At 42.1% G+C, this 20,012-nt stretch overlaps 1 protein-coding gene across 1 annotated transcript in view; it reads left to right on the top strand.

Moving 5' to 3' along the window:
* Positions 1-20,012, top strand: part of TMTC1 (transmembrane O-mannosyltransferase targeting cadherins 1) — a 134,816-nt gene that overhangs the window by 14,798 nt on the left and 100,006 nt on the right. The window contains exons 4-5 of the mRNA XM_053943144.1: positions 240-416; positions 2,328-2,534. Of these exons, the coding sequence (XP_053799119.1) occupies positions 240-416; positions 2,328-2,534 (384 nt within the window). The remainder of the gene's footprint in view (positions 1-239; positions 417-2,327; positions 2,535-20,012) is intronic.

The raw sequence follows: 20,012 nt of genomic DNA, 5'->3' as shown, positions 1-20,012 counted from the left end.
TTTCTGCTTGTCTTTGTTTCACCTCTTGTGCACCAAGACCTTGAGCAGCTCCCCAAATTTGCGTGTTCCCTTCCTGTCCCGTGGCTCAGCCTTTTCTCATTTTAGATTGTTCATGTCTTGACATGTTCGTGTCAGCCATCTTAAGGCATTAAGGAAAAGTGTCTCAGTGTTTGTGTGTCTGTAGTAAACATGAAAATAACAGAGATGTTAAGATACTTTATGTCAATTCTGTTTTTCAGGAGTGTGGATCAACTTTATGTTGGGGAACATTTCCCTCCCACTGCCTCCCCATTCTTTTTGCTGCTTAGTTTATTCCTTGGGACATGTGCAATGCTGGTGAAGGAAACTGGAGTCACTGTGTTTGGTGTGTGCTTGGTTTATGACTTCTTTTCCCTCTCCTACAATGGACTCAAATTGTAAGTAACTTGTTATGCTCGTGGTTTTCAGATGTTTTCACCTGTTAGTCTAAAATATGTATTATTATGGTATACAGCACTGGGGGGAAATGGACTTGCCCTGCTGATTTAGATGGACGGCACACATTGACAAATTTGGAGGGACTCACAATTGCATTCTTTGTTTTGTGGTGGTGTTTTTTTTTTTTTTTTTTTTTTTAAATTTTTTGTTACGCTCTTGCTACCTGGGTAAATCGACCAGATGTGAAGAACTGATTCCTAAAATGCTGAATTCACCCTGGCAAGACTAACATTTATTTTTTGTGTGGGAGTTCTGACTGAAGCATCAACATCTTAAAGTTTCTCTGGCTTAACTCCTTCCATTCACAATATCTGCTTGATTATTCCATCACATTGCCATGGGTTTAGAAATATTGTATGAAGTTTAGTAGTAAAACCAGGTTTGATGTTTTTTCTGTCCTTTCAGAATGGAAAAAGAGGGAAAATACCAATCCAGTTCTGGTTGGAATAACTAGCAGCTCTCAGAAGTCACTGGAGAAAAATTAAATACTTTGAAGTTTGTACCCCTCACCCACTTAGTGTCACAAATAACTGTGCCCTTTTCCATCTCCATTCAAAGTCAGAAGTCTTGTTTTATTAGAATACTTTTATGTTAACCATTATATATGGTTTTTATCAGTTTCTCTCCCAAAACATCCCTGGTGCAGACCTGTGAGTGAGTGTAAGAGCTCACTGCTCCTGAGAATCAGAGTTCTCACTCCTCATATCATTTCTTGTGTTTCCACTGGTGCTGCCCCACCAGCTCTGTAACCTGTCACACCCTACATGAGCTTGTGTGTATCTGGGTTATAAAAAGGACACTGAATTTGTGTTTCTGCAGTGAATTAAATGAACAGAGCTGGCACAAGGCAAGAGCAGCAACTGCAGGGAGGAGAAGGGGGACTCTCAGGAGCATCCTGGCTTCCCTTCCTTTGTGTCCCTTGCCCTAATGGGGACGGGCCACGTTTCAGGCCTGCCCTCTGGCAGCACTAGCAATCGGCAGGCAGGTACAATGGATCGGCAGGGGATTCCTCCTCTTTTCACTGGATAAGTAGTTCTTAATGGTGTGACTGGTGGGCAAGTAGCCAGGGAGATTTCTGGGGGCTGACAGCCAACTTGCTTGTTAACACTTGCATTTACACCCTGACAGGCGTGCTTCAGGAGCTGCCTAGCTAAAGGGAACACGACTGTTAATTAACTGGAGGAAAATCTGTGCCTTCCTCCTCCCTCCTTTCCTCAGTCTCTCTCTTCCCATAGGCCCACATTCCAGGGGGCCTGTTCCAGATATTTCTCTTGTTTCAGTGGCGGCCAGTTGCCCAGATGTGGCACTATTTAGCTTGTAGGAATTAAGCTCTTTAGTCCAGATGCGCTGTATTTTTGAATCTCCTTTGGCTGCATTTATTGTGCATTTACTGTGCGTTTATCTCTTTGTGATGCTCAAGATTTTACGACTGCATTTGACTTTAAGGGGCAGCAGAAAACAAACAGCCTTCTATGTGCTGCTGAAAACTCATCTGCTCCTTCTTCCAACCTGTCCAGATTGGTTTTCTGTTTAAAAGTGGTGGAACGTCATTTGTTTTCTGGAGCAAAAAATTAGGAGTGACACCACAGTGCTTCCCATCTTAACAGAGGTCCAGAGAACAGCTTGGTACAGGAATGCTCATCTTCTGTTGCTGTCAAGTCTCTAGGTCTAGTTAGGAAGTAATAAATACTGTCCTCTCAGCACACAAAGGCTTTTTTTGTCTGTTGTAGTTTGATACCGTGTTGTGCCGATTTCATAGCATTCAACCTTTTGATAAGTAAAAGTGCAAAGAACACAAGTCTTGACATCCTTTTCTTTCCCCTTTCCCTCCTTTTCCTCCCTTTTCTCAGGAAAAATGGGGGCATTCACCAGAGGACCGCCCGGCCGCCTGTGTCCTCTCCATGCAGCGCGCCGCAGGTGCCGCTGTCCGGCCGGGAGAACGGGAAGCAACGCTTTGGCCACCGCGGCGCCTGGAGCTCCTGCCACCCGCCAGCGCCCGAGGAGCAGCCCAGCGGGGGCCTGCGCGTGCCCAGCAGGGCCATCTGGGCCATTTGCAGGTGCTGCTGCCCGCTCCTGCTCCATTTGTTTTTATCCTGAAATTGCTGTAGTTTTCCTTGTGCTGTTGGAGAGGGAAGGCAGGAGAAGGTAGAAGGAGGGAGAAAGGAGGAGAGCATCTGAGGACACGTTAGTGTTTTTGTTTTCTTTAATCCTTGTATTTGTCTCTATTTTCCCTGATGGATAGTATCATAGAATTGTTCAGGTTGGAAAAGACCTTTAAGTTTATCAAGTCCAACCATTACCTCAGCACTGCCAAGCCTGCTACTAAACCATGTCCCACATCTACACATATTTTAAATAACTTCAGTGATGGTGACTCCACTGCTTCCCTGGGCAGTCTGTTGGCGACCCTTTCAGTGAAGAAAATGTTCCTAATACCCAATTTAAAACTTTCTTGGCACATCTTGAGGCCATTTTCTCTTGTCCTGTTGCTTGCTGCTAGGGAGAGACTGATGCCCACAACAGGGGCCAGGAGGTTATCAATATAAAAAACATCTTCTGTCTTGTTCCATCATCTTGTTCCTTGTTTCTTTTACTCCTGTTTCTTCTTTCTTCCTACTGCTCCTTTCTCCCCTCCTTTGCTTTGTACTTTTTCCAGACACCCTCCCTCTGGCCCTGCTTTTGGGAACATCCCTTTCTTACACAATGGGAAAGCCTCTCGTTTCCCAGCCTCTTCAAGAGAGGCTGCAGAAGCTGTATTGGAGAGCCCATGCACGTGGGATGGCTTCAGAGTGAGCTCCTCCACGCTGCCAATTGGCATTTGCTTTTTGGCAGCTGCCTCTTCAAGTGTTGTGAAGGATTTCTGCTCATGGCAAATCAAGCCCTGCATGTACATAGCTGCTTTCTGTTTGAAAAGGGGCTCTCATGCTGGTGTAAGCTGCTCAGCTGCTCTCTTCTCAAGTGACTGACTGTGTACAACACACTTGCAATGACTTGCTGTGTGAGAGTTAGCTGTGGGATGCCCAAAGTGGAGCTGGCTTGGTCCCAGTGGCTGAGAGGGAAGCGTGCCTGTGAGAGTTGTGCTGTTGACATATTATATGATATGAAGCAGGAAGAACTCAAGACAATTTCTCTATTAAAATATATTCCGTAGTAAAAAAAAAAAAGGAAATCCTTGCTGTAGAAGAAAAAAGAAAGAAAATATGAAGTTGCTGTTGAATCTGTAAGATTAATTATGCAATTTTTCCTTGTAATTCACATTTGTCTGACTTGTGTAGGTCTTCTTGTATGGCAAAAGGATGGGTGAAAAAACTTCAAATATTTCAGAAGCTCCAAAATTGGTGGACAGATTTGGCACAGTGAGATAGCTTCAGATATCTTATTTAGTCTACCAGATTACTAATTGTAAGGTTTTAATTAGAATGAAGTAGTAGTGCACTGATCTGTACTTTTAAGTACTTGTAATGTGATCAAGTAGGTTTCTATTTAATAATAATTTATTATACCTCTTCTTACTAGAGCTAACTGAAAAATGCAGGAAAATGTAATGGAGGAATTAAGGGAATTGGTCTAATTAGCAGTAACTGGTGCTAGTTATGTAAATTCTTGGTGCAGAGATATTTTTGTTCATTATTGTCACTTGCTCTTATATTCAGCTATCCAGTGAATATGTGGGTTGCAGTCCCAGTTGCCTTTAGGAGTTAGGAATGAGTTAGTCTGGAGGAAGTTGTAGGTTTTATCACCACAATTTATTGCAATTTTAGGGAATGCTGGCATATGCTACTGAGATGAGGTAACTAGAATCTCTTGTGGGTTTGATCCATCTCCCTGAGTTTTAAAACCTGAAAGAGGCATGTGAGTGTCTGTGCCTTTCCATGTGATATAAATGGGGAAGGACAGACAGGAACTTTCATGTCAGGCTTGTACTTGTGTTTGGGGTAAGGCCTCAGTGCTTTCACTCTGGTGTGGTATGTGTCCTGTTGAAAATCACTATCAGTGGCAATCATCACTTATTCTCTTTTTTGTGGTTTGTTGAAGCCACTGAAAACTGGAATGTATTTTTTTACCTTTTTTTCTTTTTTTAAATGGTTTTGGTTATGCCATGTCCTATGTGCCTCACACTCTGTGTTGCTAGATGTGGTCCAGCCCATGAACACCTCCAAGCCACCTAATCACTCTGAAGGTTTTGAGCTGTATAAATAGCTGGGGCCTGCATTCTAAGCTTCTTGAAAAACAAGACTCCGCAACAGCTTGCATACTTTTGAAACTGAAATTTCTGTTTCTCTTTGGTGTCCTAGAAGCTCATTTTTATTGTCTGCTGGTGGTGAGACTCCTTCCTTGGAGGAGACCATAGACTGGAATTAATGCTGCTATTTTCCATGTATATGAATGGCTTAATGAGGTTTTGTTGTGGGTTATTTTTATTTATTTATGTATTTTATTTTAATTTTTTTTGTCAGGTTGCAGAAGAAGCAGGTGTACCTGGAACTGTGCCCAACAGCATCACTCTATCTCTGTGTTGTGTGTGTAAAAGAGAGGTGGGAGCTCACTACTCATTAGCATTGTGGGAACCAGGCCCAAAACCTCATTGATCCAAAATCCAATGAAATCCTAAAGGCTGTAGCAGGGATAAATGTGATCTGATGACTAAACTGGCAGCGCTGTTGTTTCCTCTTATAGTGGCAAGAGAAAGAAGGTGGAAATGCTCTGCAGAATGTGGTGCATTCCAGGGATGTCTGCGCTGGCCCTAACTTTGACAGACCGTGAGGAAAAATATGTTGAGGTCGTAACATTTCTTCCCTGAGTCCCTGTGCAGCGTGCGTGGTCAGCGGTTGAGCTGAAACAGATGCTGTCCTTCAGCATGAAGGAAGAGCACAGGGAGAGGTGGAGGGAAGGTGCTGGCACACACAGTGTGGGACTATGAAGCAATTGCTTGGATTTTCCTCACTGGCTGCTTCTATTTCCAATCCTTGTGTATGTAGCAATGATTTTTAATTTTTTTTTTCTTTTTTGACTAATATGATAGTATAGCACATTTCTGCTTAAACATGGAATTACTATTCAAAAAGCAGAAGTCAACTGAATTTCTGTTCCTTCCCCATGCCACACAGTGCAATGCTACATTCTAGATTTGTAACTGATATAGACAGAACAGTGTGACCACTTTCCCAGATGTGGGCTTTCATGTGTGCAAACTTCACATTTTCTTGAATTTGTTAGAGAGTGTTTGATAAGAAAGTGTGGGTATGAAACTGCCTGGGTTATAAAATTGTGAGGAAAACACTTTCTGTTAGATGGGGTACAACTTCCTTAAATTTTGGTAAGTTGTTCCTAGTTGCACTTATGCACCCTGGAGGTCAGTGGCGGTCGCTTTCATATGCAAAGCACAGCAGCAAAAAGCAAAGTGTGTCTCTGAGAAAAGCAGCAGGGAGGTAACTATTCTTTGTTTTATGTTTGACTAAAATAAGGCAGGAAACCTGGATACTTGTCTCTGGCCTGAAAGTTCCTTACCGTGCAACAGCAAAATAGCAAGGAAGTGTGAAAGGGCATTGCAAACACCAGTGCAAAAGCTGATGGAGAAATTCCAGGGCAGTTTGGGATTGTCTGGGTATGGGAATAAATCACACAGACTCCATTTCCTTCATGGTGGAAAAAAGCCCCCTGTTTATTCACATAACTCCTTTTTATACAGTTTTACAGACCTCGTGTGTGACTCCAGTTGATTAGTAATTTTCTTGCCAATTACTTATTGGTTAGTAACAAGTTGTCACCCTGTATTAATTAGTCACTCAAACCCTCCGTGTGTACGTGCAGAAAAAGTTGTTTGTGAGAGATAGTTTTCATTTTTGTATCTAACGGTGTAAAAACAGTTTATACAGGTGCAAGTTGTTTTTCACCCAGGAATAGATCGTTATGCTAACAAACTGTTCAGATCAAGATTGCTTTCGCAGGGGAACTTGCAAAATGCTAGCCTTGACAAGGTCAGCCATTGATTTTAGGAGAGCAGGCTTACTTTTATGAAGCCTTTCTTTATGATTTTTCTACCTTACTGCAACATCTGTGAGCCTAGCAGTCAAAATGCTTTTCTTCTTTAGGAAAGCAAATTGAGTAATCTGGTACATTAAGCAATAGAGACAGCCTAGGCTTTTTCCTTCCTCTCTCACTGGTCATGTCCTCAGGGTTGCAAGATTTTACAAATAAAGGATAAAGCTCCAAGTCTGTGATGCTCTGAGCAAAGGTTGGTATGAATTGCCTCTATGTGAAAGTAGAGAAGAAGTGTTGCACTGTCACTGGCTACAGGCTGATTTTTTTTTCCTTAATTGATATTTAAAATTTAATTGAGAATAGGACAACAAAAGTTTGCTCCAAAAGGCAAGTAGGGTCCTGAGTCCCAAGGCCTGGGGAAGAACAGTGTGTGGTAGATTAGGTAAGTGTCATTGCTATCCTGGGATCTGTGGGATGCTGCTTCTATGGTGTTGCAAGTTTTTTTAATTCTAACAAGTTTGCTAAGGCTCTGCTAATTTTGCTATTTAGTAAGCTGAAGTTATGAATGAAGTTTGGCTGCCTCTGGGGAGGTGGATTGCAGAGGTGGATTTGGCCTGTGGTTTATTCTTCTCTGAACTCAGTCCTTAAGATGGTTTTTCCATTGTCAGTGTGAGCTCTCTCTACTGCTGTGTCTGTACAGTCTGTGTAGGAAATATTGAGTGACTCTTTCTGAAGGCCATGAATTCCCCTGCAGTCAGTGACAATATTTATTGTCATGCACAGATGATACCTGAGGCCACCAGAAAGCTCTGCTAGAGAGAGTCTAGAAACATGTGAGATGTGGCTGCCCCCATGCTTACAGCCTTGGATGCAGCCAAGGATTTACATGCTCTGGCCTGCAACTGGATTCCAGAGAACCCTTGTGTAATCTTGGGAAAATAATTACATCTCTCTATTCCCATGGCATGTGCTGGAAGATGAGGCACATTACTATGCATGCTGCTTTTCTACTTCAATTTGTGTGATGTACTGGTTGTCTTCCATCCCCCTCCCAAAAGAGACAAAGCCAAGGATTCTCTCTTAGGCATACTTCTGCCGTGATGTGTCTTAATTTTTGAAATCTTTGAGTGCTGTTTCAGTACAAGTAACTGAACTCATTGCTTGCAGAGTGACGTTTAGTTAAGAACAGCACTGCTTTGCTATGGTGATGACTAAGGTTGCACGCATGCAGAAAAAGACTTGTTTAGACCTCATTGTGCTGCAAAAATATGCACTAGCCAGATAAGAAAGATCTGCTTTAATTTTGGCCTCCTTGTGTGTTTTTATTGTGACAGTCTTTAATTACACTATCACATAGCTTTTTCTTTTTTTCACAATCCTTGCTCAATTCATTGTCCAGAATGGATGGTGCTCACATAATGCGATATTTTGTTTCTTCCTGGTCCAGAACATTGCCCCATGCCCTATTTACTTCATATTATTCAAGTCCTGCTCTGAGACAGATTTACACTTCTCAGTAATTCCTCTGTGTACAGACTCCCAAGTGCTGGTATTTCCTTGCAGTTTGTTAGTTAGGTCTGTAATCTTCCAAAGTACTTTTGGCATAGTTTCTGGATGTGTAACTTCCTTACTATTCAGAACAACTAAAGTGAATAGCCAGAAATTTTGTAGTGGGGAACCACATGGATGTTAAGAGTTGGATTCACCTTTGTATTTACTTCATGGATATCTGCTGGCGGAGCAAGCAGACTGGTGGCAGCAGTAGACTGTGCTCTATAGGAGTCAGTCTTGAGAGATGGGGGACCTTTTCCCTTAGCTATTTTGCAGACAGAGGAGGCATAATGGTATGATGTTCCCTTCCAGACTTGGAGAGGAATGAACCCAGCCCAGCATGTGCAGCTTCTTCTGGCAGCCCTTTTCTTCCTCTCTCCCTGGTTAGTTGCCCTGCCTCACCTGCTGCAGCCTGCTCATCTCTTCTCATTTGCTTTTCTTTAGTCATTTAATTGCTTCCAGTCTTTGGTCCTCAGGCTTTGCCTTTTGGGTCTTGTTGCTGTCCTCAAGACCTACTGTGTTAGTCTCACTCCCAGGGTCCCTCCTGTACTCCTGTCCCCTAAGTCCTTGCCAAGCCAATTCAAGGGCCCCAGTATGTGTCCTTTTACTGCCTGTTGCATCCTCCATGTGCTCCCCACTCCTCCCATCTTTCCAGTTCAATCTTCTGCCATGGTAGCTCTGCCCAGCATGGGGGCAAGGTCCCTCTGGATTCTTTCAGCTTTCAGCACTCACTGTCTTTGCTTCTCTTCTCTTCCCTCTGCATGGGTTTCTGCTCTATGGGCTGCAAACCCCAGTTTCTTTTTGACCTCATCTCTCCAGCTTTGGGGGTCCAGCTCTCCTCTGCCCTATAGCTATCTTGGGAGTTTTCCCTGTGCTGCCTTTGAGGAGAAGGGAGCATAGAGAGCCAGGTAGAAGCCAGGAGCCTGCTCTGCTCTGGCCTTGGGGTGGCATGGAGCCACAGTTGATCTCACTCTTGGCTTCCCTGTGGCTGGAAAAGTAGGCACTTGTGCATACAGTTATTTGACTAGAAGAGGGTTCGTTTTAAATTCGACAGCCTTTGTTGGATCCTGTTTCAGCCACTGTTCTGGATAGCACTTTTCTTGCAGTACAGAAAAACACCTCTTTCCCTCTTTTTAAGGACTTCCTAGAAGGAAGAGGAAAGTAAATAATTTCTCCTGGACTATTTATATGTGGCAGTACCAAGAGGCCCTGTTTATTTCAGTAAGCAGCAAATAAATGGAAGTAGTTTGCCTTCATGTACATTGAATGTCAGAAAAAAGGGACAAGACTGAGTCTGATGTTACTTTTCTTAGCTGATGATGACTTAACAAGTTCTAGCTTGTTCTTTTTTTTTTTTTTTCTTCTCTAGATAAGATTATTTATTCTTCTAAAGATTCTTTAGACTTTGATTTAGTTCATGAAAATCCATTTTTGTGGAAACTGTGCCTGGGACAAAGAATGGTGCTGCGCAAAACAGAATCAGGAGGAAAAGTTAATGACTGGTTTTGAGTTTCTTTTTTCCCCATATTCTGAAAGATGCTGATATTTTATTCATTCGTGTGCAGAGGGAGAAGGTTTTTCTCTCTCATTAATGGGAATTGCATTTAAGCCCTGCAGTTGCAGTCACTTCATTGTACGTCAGCCTCTTCTGTTCTCTGTGTTGCTAATTGGAAATCCCCAATTTGTAGGTGCAGTCTGTGTGTCCCAGAGCTGACTCACAGGAGTCTCTGTTCATTCCCTTTGCTTCACAGGACTGCCTTTCTATTCACAGTTCACGGCAGTCTCATTAAACCAGTGTTTGAAGTAGCAGCGTGCCCGTGTCCATTGGCTTTCTCTGAAAGCCCTGTAAACCACTGTCAAAGAATTAACAGTGGCTGAGAAATAGGAACAAACCCTAATGGCTTGCAAGGTCATTTTCCTTGCAGTAAATCTGGGTTAGTTTGGCACAGAACAGTATTTCAGTCACCCAGGGAAAAAAAAAAAAAACCCAACCACAACACCTGAAGATGGATGATATCGAGATTATTGCAGGTATTTCCCTGGATAGCAAATCTAATTGAGCAATTTCTCTCTTACACGTGGACTTCCAGGCACGTTTTTTGTTGTCTTTTTGGAAACTTTTAGGCTGTTCTCAGGAGTAAACGACTCAGCTTTAACTACCTACCTCATTAATGACTGATGCTTTCCAAGCTAGTCCATGTTTCCTCTGAACCTGGTAATCACAGCATATATTAAGGGAGGGACAGCAGATTCTCAGAACTAAGTTACTTGGCTTTAAGTATTCATGGGCTGATACAAGCAATCATTTGCTCAAAACCACAAGGACACCACTCTCATCAAGTGCGACTTCAGGTGGATGATTTTGGTTGTGTGATAAGGGTTACTTTGATTTTTTTTTTAATATGAAGTAGCTGTTGAGATTTAATATTTGGTTTAGAAAGTCTAAAAAAAAAAATCTGCTAGCATGTGTAAAGCTTCTCCCATCCTCCCTGTATGCTTTCCAAGATGAACAGATTCTTCCCTGACTAGAAACTTAATCTTCAATTTAATCTGGAGTATTAAATCCTCTTTCACATTTCTAATGCAGTTATCCCAATATTCTTTTCCATCGAGTGCATTAGAAACCTTGATCTTCTACTTGGCTTGGAAATGCTGGAACACACTTTTCTCTCTTGATCTTTGAAATGCAGATTTTCTGTTTCTATTCTTTTAAGCAATTTCCAGAATGTGAATATCCAGGAAACTGCAGTGCAGAAGGGACTCTTGTAAAATGCATTCCACGTTCCAAACATCCGTGTTAAAATTCAGATATTGGCCAAAGTAAGCCGTGAAAGGCGAGGTTTGTGCTTGGGCTGTTGGAATGCTGCTGTCGAGTGTGTGCTTTCCAGGTCTGATGGGTCTCACTGCATCTGGAGACACCCTGTTTTGCCTTAGGAGTTCTCATTGCCTGCCACAACTGATCATGGAGTGGTTTAAATGATAATCTTCTACTGGAATATGCTGTGGTGGTTGTTTTGATTTCTTTTTTTTTTTCCACCTCCTTTCTAAAAGTTAGGTTCTGTTGTCTTAAGAAAGTATTATTCTTTTGCTATGTGGGTAATGCAGCTGTTCCCTGTGTTTAAAGCTTTGGTTGGCAGCATGTTTGCTGTAGATCCTCTGCTGGGGGCTGAAGTCTGCTCAAATCTCTCCTTTTGTGACCTGTGAAATCCCTTGGTTTTGCAAATCAGCTCTGGTGTAAGGAGATATTAAACATAAAGTTATTACTTTGAAACTAACTATGGTTGCACTTTGGTTGTGCTAGTATAAAAAGTATGGGATAAAGTACTGTTCCATTTAATCTGTGAAAGATGTCAGTAAACCCTCTGGGTGTTCTTCCAAAGAGGAAAATTAGCAGGAAAATCTTGACAAGAAACTTTTCCACTGATTGTTCACAGTAAAATTCAGGGAAAGAGTAATTATCAGTTAGATGTGGAAGGGAGATGGAACATTACCTTTATATCCTTCCCATAAAACACAGCTTTATCCCCTCATACACCACTGTGACACATACAGTTCCTTCAAGACCATGCTAGGAATTTCTGCAGAGACCAAGCTGGTGTAAAATGATGACTTTGGGTTCTCTTGGGAATATTTTGGTATTAGCTGATTTAATTGCATTTACCATAATCTCTGCCTAATCTCATGACAGCAGCTTCTATCACTGCAGCTGTGAATTATCTGTAAAAGTTGAAAGCAGAGATATATATTTTTTTTTGTTTTCTGGTAGCAAACTCAATTAATTTGTTGTTGTTCTCCCTCTTGTCTCCTGTTTTCTCCACTGTTAATTATGTCAAACATTCATTTCAGCAGATGAGTTGCTTACAATACAAATGTTTTTGGTAAAAGCATCGGGAATTTTCATTTTAGAAAGCTGTCACCTGGTCTGTGGTCTAAATGGCTGCTAATGCTGGTCTTTCCAATCAGTCTGTTATGATCAGCATTCATTTGCTGATCTTGGCTGGCACACTGTGGATTCACTGTCACGATCCTGCCTGTGGTCCTGAATGGTATCTCCATCCTGGAATTACTCACTATGGAAAATGAAATTCCTTCATTCATTGTCCATACAAGCTTTTAGAGATGATGGACAGCTTTCCAGCCAGAAGGCATTTGTTCATGCATTTGGTCTAGTGCTGTGCATTAATATAAATAGAGGAATTTTTGCATGAGATTTCTTCAAGGGAAAAAAAAAACCCAACAAAGAATTCCTTTTACTTTAAGTTAGGATTTTTCTGTTGAACTCCTATTAGTATATTGAACATAATAGAAGAACACACCATATCAAACCAGGGATCCATCTAGCTCTGTGTTCTGACCGTGGTCATTACTGGAGGCTTACAGAGAAGAGAAGAATGGGAATGGGGCCAGGGCAGGGTTATCTTTCCTTACTGTGGCTGCTGAACATGTGCCAGGCATTGATTTAGAGTCCATGGATCTGGATGCTGTATCTAGAGTACTGTGTTTAAGACTCTCCATGGACCTGTCCTCTGTGGAGTTGCCTAATTTCCTTTTTAGAGCCCTTCTCTCCCCTCTGAGTTTGAGGGCCTCTTGTCATGGTGAGTTCTGTGATTTTAATTACACGCCATATAAAGGAATCTTTTTGTTTGCTTGAAACCTGATAGTTTCATTGGGAGCCCTTTGACTTTGTGCGATAAGAAGTAGAAAGTAATTTTGTTGGTTCCCTTCCTCAGGCCCTTCATAATTTTGTAGTATCTCTGTGTGTACTCCCTTCCCAGGGTGGAGAGCCCTGTTCTATTGACTCTCTCCTCATGCAGACACCATTCCATGTGTCTGATGAGCCTTATTACCCTTTCCTGTACCTCTTTGATCTCTATTAGATCCTTTGGGAAATGGGCAGAGGAAGGGAAGGTCTCAGAATATCATGCAGTACTCCAGATGCTGGGACCTGGATTTTTATTCATTGTATTATTACTTCTGTTTTTCACAAGCTGCATTTTTTTTTTTTTTTGGTGCTGATTTATGGCATCACTTCTTTCTTTATTGTTTATTCTTTTGTTTTGATTGGAGTCTGTTTAGGTAATATGTACAGTAAAAATCAGAATGGAAAAATCTGCGTATATTTTATTACTATGTTTTCTATTGTGTGTACTGGCTTTGACTGCATCTGCCTGGCCTGTTCCCCATTACAAGGGAAAGGCTGGAGTGAGATGCTGAACTAAGCTGAGATGAGCCAGGCTGATTTTGGGGCCAGAGATTACACAATCGAAGTTTGCAGTTGCTGTATCTGGGTCTCAGTTACCTAGATGTGGGTTTACAGTATATCCTTCTCTTCTTAACTGCTCTTTGGGGATCAGTAATATCTCAAAGAAACCTTGGGCAAGGCTTGTGGGCTGAGCAGAAGGGCAGAATCCCCTCGTGTCTATGCTCTATCACTCAGGGAGAAGCATTACCTCTCTAAACCAAAGGGCAGAAAGTTTGAGCATTTGCCCAAATTCACAAACATAAAATCTGACATAAAGCAGAGACTTAATCCAGGATTTCCAAAATCTTAAGCAGATCTACCTCAACGGAAGTCTTCCTCCCAGTAAATTGACAATTTCTTTCTTAAAATTTGCTGAAAGTATAGAGCCCCCTATCATCCTCTGCTTTCCTCGAAGCTGAAAGCTTCAGCATTTGTTGCTTTTGAGTACTAAGATCTAGACAGTGCAAGCAATGAGAGCTGCTGTCCCATGGCTTTCATGTCACTATTTGTTGTATTATTTACTTTGATCTGATTTAGCCTCTTGACGCCATCAAAAGCGCCTTTCAATGTGAATTAATTAAGAGAACTGTATTTTCTTCTTTCAATTGCCTTTAAAAGAGAAATGCTCCTAGGTGGCATTAAGGTATGAGGGAAGTGGGTTTTTTGTCTTCACAAGCTGTGTTTTTGTCATGAACCAAAGGCTTTCTCTGCCTTCCCTTACACTTTGGGAGTCTGGTGTTTTTATGGATTGAAGGTGCTTTTTTCTGGAAGTTTGGAAATGCCAGAACCAAATGAGACTGCCTCAGTGGCCTACCAGCCCAAATGAGCAGCTTTCTCATAGGAAGATGACTTTAATATTGCAGCAGAACACTCAGTTAATTATGAGGTGTGAATAAGGAATATGTTTCACAGTGCCTTGGCAATTTTCTGAGTTCACTGATCCGTAAACAAGATTATTCCCTAATAGTCCTTCATCTCTGCCATTATTGCACAAGGATATTCAACTTGAAATTAAATTAAAAATGATCATCGTTAAAGTTAGTTGAGCCATGGCTAATTTTTTGAGAATGTTTCCAGGATTAACTATTTTAAATTTGCTCAGTTACTTGGGGAAGAGAAAATTTTTTTGTCATTCTTCCTGTGCCGTTTTTATAAAGACCACACTGTAGCAACCCTCTGCTGAGAAATATGTGAATTAGACCAGTCTTTCTTTCTATATTTCTTTTCAAAGTCCTTGTCAGCTGATGTTTTAGGGAGGAAGTGCTTCTTCAAGGTACATGGTGTTTTTTTTTGCAGTTCTTTCAGCTTTTGCTAACCCAAGAGCAAGGGACTGAATTTGATTCCTGACTGCCAGCTGTCCAGCCCAGCTCTGTCTGTGGCCCTCAGCCTGTTTGTATGGGATGGAAATGACACAGGCTATTGGTGTAGAAATATCACACAGTTTGTGATCTCTCTGGGTTATGCAGAGCTGTGACTCCTTGAAGTAATTTTTACCATTACTTGAGCATCATTGTAGATTTTTAAGGTCAAGAGGGACCATTTATGATCATCTAATCTGAAATAGAGCATGGTGCAAGAGACAGAGCTCCATGTAAGAATTACTGCAGGAAGCCTGCATTTCTCTGTGAGCTGTGTCACACATCTGTCAACAGCCCTGACTTTAAAGACTTGATGTGAGGGAGTATTTGAAATAATCCTTAGGTGAATGGTTGCAGCAGTATGCTGTTCTCACTGTTAAAAAAGTCCTTATTTCTGGTTTGATCCATCTAATTTCAGCTGCCAAGCACTGCATCTCATTATGTCTTCTTCCAGTAGATCAAACAGGGCTCTCCTTGCTGACAGTTTTGCAGTCTGTGATAGTTGTTTTATTGCTCTTCCAGATAGAAGGCTGGGTTTCCTCTGGGTACATCTATTCAGCAGTTGCTGTTGTGATGCAGTTTATGTATTTGGGTTGGAACAAGTCTCACATTAGATAGTTTGGTCCTGCTAATAATATGTCTGCACTGGCATGGAGATCAGAGTGGGTGAAGCAGGCTTTCTAAGCATTTGCCAATCTTTGTTTTGTTTGTTTTTAAATTTATTTTCCCTTTGGATGTCATGCTAAACTCTTGGAAAGCAGTAAAACATAGTTATGTTTTGCAGTGCAAAACGGACATATTGTAAAAGCTTTGCTGAGAAAAACCAACTAGATTAGAGTAAAATGAGCGTATCTTTGATAATAAATCCCCGTGGAGCAAGAACAAGCTCTTCCCGTGTGCTTGTTGTGTTTTTAGCACAAAAGTGCTTCAATCTTAATTGGAAAATTAGTCATATGAGGAGGTGCACTTATCTTGCATCTGCACACACAGATGACATTTGGATGGTGTGCTGCTCCTGATCTTAGCACTGCCACGCATCAGCAATTGCAAGTGCTCCAAGTTTGGAGCTGACATTTTGTCTGGAAGGGCTGTGAGCCAACACATGGTCTTTGAAATGCTACACTGAGCCCCTGCTCACAGTGGTAAAGTTGGAGAAAATGGAGTGGAGAAAATTTGGAATGATCATCCCTTTTAACACAAGATTATCCCTCACAATGTGGTTCCTAGCAGGTTTTACATTGAATTTACTTTTAGAAACCAGAAAATAGATAAATTTTATTTATATATTTCATACCCAACATGTTTTACAATCAGGAAGCATAATTTCGGAGGGGAAAAATGCCTTCTGCTGAGTTGCTGGCAGCCTTACCTAGAGTGTGTAGGAACCTGTCAAGAAAGCAGGGCTGTCAGGTGTTGACCTACACAGATGATGCCTCATTTGTGAGATTCAGTTAGATTAAAGTGCAAAGTAATATGAATAATTTGGCTTCAGGTTCAGTGTTTAAGAATGCATAAGACCAGAGTATTTGCATTGTGCCTTTATACCTGCTGAGACTGTGACCCAGCTGTCAGACTACTCTGTGGTTATGATTATCTTTTACATAACAACTTTTCATATTCTCGTATTTGATTTTTTTTTTAAGCATCTGTCATTACCTCTCCAGAAACCCCTTACAAATTAGAGGTGCACCTTGCATAACTGAAGAGCAATTACTGTTCCATTACCAAGTAATGAAGTGCACACTTGTATGAAAAGAAAGATGACTCAAGATTTGATAAAGTTCAGTAAGATTCTTAAGATAATTTCTGGAAGTGTTTTCTGCCTTCAAAGCTTAAGTTTTAGTAGGTGGCAGATCTTATATCTAGTATCTTACTTAAAAAAGTATTAAGCAGGAAAAAACATATGTGAGAGCTTGAAAAAGGAAGCTGTTTTCATATCAAACTCAAGGCAGATGTTTTGACAAAAGATGCCTCCTTCTCAGGGGAGGACATGAGAGTTTGTGATTCTGCTACTGACTTAATGCGGTGATTCAGTGTGTTCTTGTCCCCCTGGTAATCCTGTCAGGACATGAAGGAAGCTTTGGGGAAGGCAGGAGTCCTGGGAACACAGTATGGTGTGGTCATCCCCCAGGTTATGTTTGAAGACAACTTTAGCTTTCCTAGAATCATTAAGGTTGAAAAGGACCTTAATGATTCTAGGAAAGCTAAAGGACCTCAAGGTCATGGAGTCCAGCCATTAATCCAGCACCACCATGTTCACCACTAAACTATAGCCCCAAAGTGTTTCTGAACACTTCCTGGGTAGCCCGTTCCAATGCCTGACCACACTTTCAGTGAAGAAATTTTTCCTAATATTCAATCTAAACCTTCTGTGGCACAACTTGAGGGCATTTCCTGTTGTCTTATCACTTGTTGCCTGGGAGAAGAGACTGACCCCCAGCTCAATACAACCTGCTTTCAGCACTGCAGGGCTTCTTGTGACCCAAGAGCAGGACCCAGTACTTGGATTTGTTTCATCTCACACAGTTGGCCTCAGCCCATTGATCCATCCTGTTCTGATCCTTCCTCCATCGTGGTTCAACACTCCCTCCTAGCTTGGTGTTGTCTGTAAACTGATGGAGGGAGCACTCAATCCCCTTGTCCAGATCATTGATAAAGATATTAAACAGAGCTGGCCCCAGTGCTGAGCCCTGGGAACACCACCAGTGACCAGTCCCCAGCTGGATGTAACTCCATTCACCACCACTCTCTGGGCCTGGCCATCAGCCACATTTTTACCCACAAACACTGCACCTGTCCAGACCATATAGGCTGCCAGTATCTCCAGAGAAATGCTCTGGGGAGACAGTGTCAAAGGATTTAGCAAAGCTTTTTCAACTGGATAATGTTGCAGGGCTCTTGAGGGAGTCCAGATGGTGCCCCCAGGGCCAGCTTTTGAGATGTGGGATTCCCTGTGCAATCACTTGCAGGGTAATGCTCTCTGCCAGTTATGAATTTTCTTCTCTTGGACACCCCAAACGTTGAGGTACTTAAGCAGGAAATTATTCTGAACGTTTAGGTCCTTACATTTAATGCTTTTTTGAGTAGAGCTTAGTGTGATGATCACAATCTGCTAATCCCTCTAGCAGAGTCCCCCAGTAAGTGGGACACATAATCATGATGATTACTGGGTCAGTGCTAGCAGAACAGCTGGTGTAGATTGCTGGAGTGCTGTTTGTGTTCAGCACAGATGAGGTTTCCACATCTCCAGTATCCTCATGATAAGGCTTGCAAGCTTAGGGAACGGGATAGTTGGCAGTGCAGATCTCACCACCTCGCTGAACCTCCCTCTGGAGATTCTTCTCACTTTCTTAAACTAGGCTTGGTGAATTTTAGATGATTGGTTTTTAAGGCCTTTCCCAATCGGTTAATGCTAATTTTCTTGGACCGCTTCTCTGATGGGACTTGCTGTGGCTTTAGCAAGAAGGGAGATATACTCTCTGATTCAGTAAAAGAAAAAAAGCCCCAAACCTATGGATACCAATACAGTCCAGAAGATAATCTGCAAATGGTCGCTGTTGTCAAATGAACATCAGGTGGTAAGGGACTATTTGGCTTATCAGACATAGAACCTCTTATCATGCACAGCCAATTATGTAATTCCTTTAACAGACTAGCTCAGTGCTGTGTGTGTCCAGTTGGATTGTCTCCAAGGCTCCCCTTGGAAGGCTATTTGTCTGACAAGCTTGCCTGGAAAGCTTTCCTTTCCTTGCCTAAAAGTCTCAATAGCCAATTTTTGCCCACTTAATCCTTATGTTTGTGCATCTCTTTTATCCTCCTTCCTTTTCCTGCCTGCATGTTAATGTGTGGGCGCACAGAACTAGAGAGACTGTCGAGGTACAAAACTGGGGTTAAAATCTGAGAATCCAGCAACAACTCTTTATTTTGTAAGTGTTTCTGGAGAGGGGACACAGGATTGCCATTTCTTGTTACTAAATAACATACTAACCTTCTCACTGGCTTTGTCTAGGCAGGTTTTGTGCAGTGATGATGGCTGATACTCTCCAGAGAACTTGCCTTTGCTTTTGCCAAAGAGAAGTGTATGTTTGGAGTACATATTTTCATTTTTATTTATGTTCTTTGGTCAAGTGCCATGAGAATCTCAGCAGTTTCAGAAACTTAAGCTTTTCATTCAGACTTGCAACCGTTTTGAGAAAGCACAGAACAAAAAACATCAACTTGCAAATATGAGGGATGAAAAATTGCCATCAAGATTCCCACCAGATATATTTAAGGTAATTTTATAGGTGAGTGAAGCACTAGAGAGAGCCTCCTGCTTCATCTTTGTAACTGGCATGCAGGAAAAGTGAAGTTGAACTATTTTTGTATAGTGGCTCGTGCTTATGCCTTGTTGTACACTAGTGTACAACACTAATGAGATGAGAACTGAAACTTAAAACTGGACCAAAATGTAAATATCAACACTTTCCCCACATGTTAGTGAAGGAACTTGCCGCTTCTTATTTTCTTCTGGACTCACAGAGGCTTTAGTTCTCATTGTGTCAGGCCTTTTGGAGACCCCAGTTTCCTTTCCATGAGTGTGTTGGATAGGTTTCCTTTGCTATGCCAGTGGGGTGCTGCTTGTTATGTCTGAAAAATTGTTAAAATTATTTAGCCTGTAAGTCAATAACATAATCATGGTTTAGGAAAAGGATCACCATCTTTCCCTGCCTGGTAGTGTACTTCTGGGTCCCAGAGGGTTGTCTTCCCAGGGAGAGACACCTGCCTATTCTTCTGTCTTTCTATCCACAAAGTCCCATAGAATGATTGCCTGTTACTGGACAAGAGTGATTTGCTCCTTTTTGGCTGGACAGTGAAGGGGATGCTAAATCTCCAGGGGAAGCAAGGTGTGCTTCTTTCATCTCTGTCCCCCTTGGAAGATGTGTAGACACAGTCATGCTCAGGCTTGGCCCAGCCCCAAGGCTGACTGCCTTTTCTTCAGCCGTGAGGTGAAGCTCATGGGGTCTTTCCTTGGCTGCAGCTGGCCTCCATGGACACGTGAGACAATGCAGCAGCTGCTGTTGGATGGGCTGGAGTTCAGGTTGCTGCAGGGTGGGAAGTCCTCTGTGGGCTGGGTTGTTCTGTCCCTCAGCTGCTGAGCATCAGCTTCAGGCTCTCCAGCTCTGACTAGGAGGCACCCATCACTCAGCAATGGTACCAGCTCCTTTCAAGCTAAAGGAAAAAAAGCCAGAGAGGAAATAACTTGGAGCTGCATATATTAGTGGTCTGAAGTGTTTCTGGATCAGAGGAGACAAAATAAACTTTCTGCATGAGCTTGGATGTGTGGTGCTCAGCTCCCTCCCCATGCTCTGACAGCAGAGTGATATGAAGGCATTTGACACCTTCCAGTATTGGCATCAGGA

This window comes from Vidua chalybeata, chromosome 5 (genome assembly GCF_026979565.1).
Source record: "Vidua chalybeata isolate OUT-0048 chromosome 5, bVidCha1 merged haplotype, whole genome shotgun sequence".
Classification (NCBI taxonomy): domain Eukaryota; kingdom Metazoa; phylum Chordata; class Aves; order Passeriformes; family Viduidae; genus Vidua; species Vidua chalybeata.
Note: the sequence above shows the minus strand (reverse complement) of the source record. Positions and strands in the feature narration are given on the sequence as shown.